Source organism: Magallana gigas, chromosome 4 (genome assembly GCF_963853765.1).
Source record: "Magallana gigas chromosome 4, xbMagGiga1.1, whole genome shotgun sequence".
In the NCBI taxonomy this organism is placed as follows: Eukaryota; Metazoa; Mollusca; class Bivalvia; order Ostreida; family Ostreidae; genus Magallana; species Magallana gigas.
Window position 1 is genome coordinate 42,380,691 of NC_088856.1, and position 3,971 is coordinate 42,384,661.

General features: G+C 37.8%; 1 protein-coding gene across 2 annotated transcripts; it reads right to left on the bottom strand.

Moving 5' to 3' along the window:
- Positions 1-842: 842 nt before the first annotated feature.
- On the bottom strand, positions 843-3,408 carry LOC117690815 (nucleolar and coiled-body phosphoprotein 1-like). 2 transcript variants are annotated; one of them, XM_034475525.2, is made up of 5 exons: positions 2,606-3,401; positions 2,297-2,398; positions 2,044-2,130; positions 1,781-1,861; positions 843-1,614 (listed from the first exon to the last, which is right to left on the bottom strand). In XM_034475525.2, exons 1-5 carry the CDS (start codon positions 2,738-2,740, stop codon positions 1,282-1,284), a joined length of 738 nt encoding a protein of 245 aa, XP_034331416.2. In that variant the 5' UTR covers positions 2,741-3,401; the 3' UTR covers positions 843-1,281. The 2 variants fall into 2 exon arrangements, with proteins under 2 accessions (XP_034331416.2, XP_065938568.1); XM_066082496.1 differs by having other exon boundaries at positions 1,446-1,614; positions 1,781-1,857; positions 2,606-3,408.
- Positions 3,409-3,971: the final 563 nt, after the last annotated feature.

Here is a 3,971-nt window from a genome sequence, read left to right on the forward strand (position 1 = left end):
ACTGGAATATGCACCTTAACCGAAACTTTAAGTCGCTCAAGCGCAAATTGTAGGTCAAGGTGATCTAATTTGGGTTTGGATGTTGGTTACTGCTCAAGATGTATCCACTGACCAAATCCCTCTACCACTTGTAGTTGCCGAGATATGCACCTTAACCGAAACTTTAACCTAAGTTGCTCAAGCATAAAATGTAAGTCAAAGTGACCTAATTTCAGTACAGATGTTGGTTACTACCCAAGATGTATCGACTGACCAAATATCATCCCTCTACCACTTGTAGTTGCCGAGATATGCACCTTAACCAAAACTTTAATCTGACTATTACTTAAGTACGCATGTACGTACTAACGAACGAACCAAACGCTATATACCCTCTCTAACTCCGTTGGGCTCGTTGATAATAACCAATACCTAAGTTTTAATGGCAAGTTCACCTTGTTACTACAAAAGTCACCAACTGATACAATTATATGTAACGACCTCCCAAAGTTTCATAAAGATTCATTAAGGCATATAAAAGTTATGGACCAGACAGGAAAACTGCACAGACGGACAGACGGACAGACAAAGTGATTCCTATATACCCCCCCCCCCCCCCCCCCCCAAACGTTTTGGGTGAATTTCCAAAGTTGATTCAACAACTTATTTAAACTTTGGGGGGGAGGGGGAGATGAGCTAAAACTGTGGTGGTGTGATTTCCAGGTCCTCCTCACCAAATGATACCACATTATTGATATAGTCATTTCTCTCTATGTGTTTTATTAAGGCTTGTGCGCTAGCTAAAGGTCGAGGATTACAAGTGCACTTGGTATATCTTACAAAGTATTGGCCTAAAAACAATATTTGATTGAGTGCACACTTTTATTCTTCAACCCACATAGTTCTACAGTTTGACTCTCATACAAAATATACAGTAGTAAGAGATATTCTTCAACCCACATAGTTCTACAGTTTGACTCTCATACAAAATATACAGTAGTAAGAGATATTATTGCCAAGATACTTGCGAAACAGTAGAAACAAAGTAACTGGATATATCAAAATATAAGGACAAACAGCATTTACAAATAACATAGAATGCCAAAACATGTATTTATATGAAGTGCAATTGCAGCGTCAACAAGTTTCTGGGAAATCAAGATATATGGTTAATATAGGTAGAGCATACAAAATATAGTTGAACCCACTAGACAAGGGTGAATTTCCAAATTTGAATTTGGGGTGAATTTCCAAAGTTGATTCAACAACTTATTTAAACTTGGGGGGGGGGGGGGAGGTGAGCTAAAACTGTGGTGGTGTGAATTCCAGGTCCTCCTCACCAAATGATACCACATTATTGATATAGTGATTTCTCTCTATGTGTTTTATTAAGGCTTGTGCGCTAGTCAAAGGTCGATGATTACAAGAGCACTTGCACAGCACACCTGGATATTCTGTAAACATGCTTTTCAACCAGGTCCTCCAGGAACAGTCCAATAAATTTTTATTGCCAAATTTGCCGTCAGCACCTCTCCTCTGGTCCTTATTCCCTTTTGTTTTGTTCCCTTCTTCAATTTTTGCAGCAAGCAAGTCGATGTACCCGTCGAAACTCAATTTGTGGCTTTTCTGGGCTGCCTGCAAAAAAACATCTCCATTAGTCGAATGTTCAATAATCAAATATCCAAACACACTACTGATGATACACTGCGTTCTGGGCCGGTAAGGCCAACAAAAATAAATGTTGGTGTTATTAAAGGTTTCATAGCAACAAACAACCAAACAAATTAGGTTGGGTTCTTACCTTTCGTTTCTTCCTGGCCGGTTCCTTGGAGGAGGAGGCTGCGGGGGATTCCTTGGAGGCTGCGGCGGCTGCCTTGGCTGCCTGCAAAAAAAACATCTCCATTAGTCGAATGTTCTAACATTACAAGAATTATACATGAACATTACAAAAATTATACAAGTGTATAGGCCGTGTACACCAAGTATACACAATGTATCATCGGTTATATATTGTCCAATGTATACACGAAATTGCGCACACAACAAATTAGGTTGGGTTCTTACCGTTCCTTTCTCAGAGGGTTGCCTGCCTGCCGAGTCCTCGGAGGAGGAGGATGCTGCGGGGGGTTCGAGTTCAGGGCTATTGGCCACCTGCAAAAAAACATCTCCATTAGTCGAATGTTCAATAATCAAATATCCAAACACACTACTGATGATACACTGCGTTCTGGGCCGGTAAGGCCAACAAAAATAAATGTTGGTGTTATTAAAGGTTTCATAGCAACAAACAACCAAACAAATTAGGTTGAGTTCTTACCTTTCGTTTCTTCCTGGCCGAGTCCTTGGAGGAGGAGGCTGCGGGGGATTCCTTGGAGGCTGCGGGGGATTCCTTGGAGGCTGCGGCGGCTGCCTTGGCTGCCTGCAAAAAAACACCTCCATTAGTCGAATGTTCTAACATTACAAGAATTATACATGAACATTACAAAAATTATACATGACCGAAGCTTGAAAAAATAGGACCAAGGGCCCAGCGCTTACCGGCAACCGGGCAAAGAATTTTTTTCCAAAACAGACATTTTAGACATACATTCTAAAACATTTCACCAATATATAGGTTTTGACGTACCCGAAAGGCGGTCTTCTTCCCACTTTTCCAAGACTTTGTTGCTGTACGGGGGAGTTCAGCCACAGTGCCCAGCTGGCACACTATTGTTTCTGATAGTGTCGGAAATAACCCCACCCGTACATGGCCATCAGGCATAATGGCGACGACCTGCAAATGAAATGAAAAATTTAACCAACGTACATCACCGGTGTAGATCTATTCATTTCCACATGTATCAGGGCTGTTTTACAGTATTTGCACACAAGGTGTCTCACAGAGCCTCGAAAATGAAGTTATTTTTATGTCCATTTTGCATGTTGATATCATTACATCGACTATTACGCATCACAAAATCCGTTTCAATTTGGAAAAAGCCTTCATTTACCTAAAAATGGCACCTATCAAAGCAAGTGATATTGAAAATATATATAAAATATATGTAAAAATGTCAATACCATGAAAACTCTAATAAAAGTTTAATTGTTGGTGTATAATACCACTCAACATGCTCAAATTACTATACCCACGCATATCATAGAAGAAAAAACCTAAAATTCAGCATTATATTTAAAATTATGCAATTTTTTTTTTTGTCTTTATACTGACATTTTTTTTTTCTGTTCAGCTGAAACTACATGTCTAAAATACCTAGCTATATAGATAAATGATCAGTTCTTTCAAGTCACAGAACCACATGTATGTCCTGTTTGCCATGCAGACTATTTTGTTCACTATTCATTCTACATAGGGGCTGTTTCAAAAAAAATGACCCCAACATTATTACCATACCCTATTACAAATCATGATGATAAATACTAAGTATTAGATAATTAAAAAATGTATCCCACCTGTGACTATAATCGTACAAATTTTCATGATGATATCTTTGATAATAAAAAAATGCCGGCAAAAAATAGGGCCAAAAATGTCAGGAGTGTAACACTTTTAGTGTGACATTTTGAAAGAAGCAAGTGCTTCAAAGAGCTGTCTTTAAAAAAAATAATGATGTCTAATATAAAATGATGGGTTTGTTGAAAACCTGTGTATATGCACTAAATTTTCTCATATGAAGTAATACATATTTTGTAATTACAATGGTAAAATAAGGTCTGTCAAATTTCCTAATGAGGGAAAAAAATGAAAAGGAAAAAACTTAATTCTTAATTTTAAATGATGATAATTCAAAGTTCCGAAAGATTTTGGACATTTTAATATTTCTTATACTTTACCACAATATTCTAGATCAAATTAAAAGTATTTGTAGATATCTGTGACATGTTTCTGGTGCACTTGATCTCATAGAACCACACCTGCTGATGTAGGTCAGGAGTGTAACATTTAAGTTTGCAATGTCATATTTTTGAAACACTGTTAGTAATTGTCATAA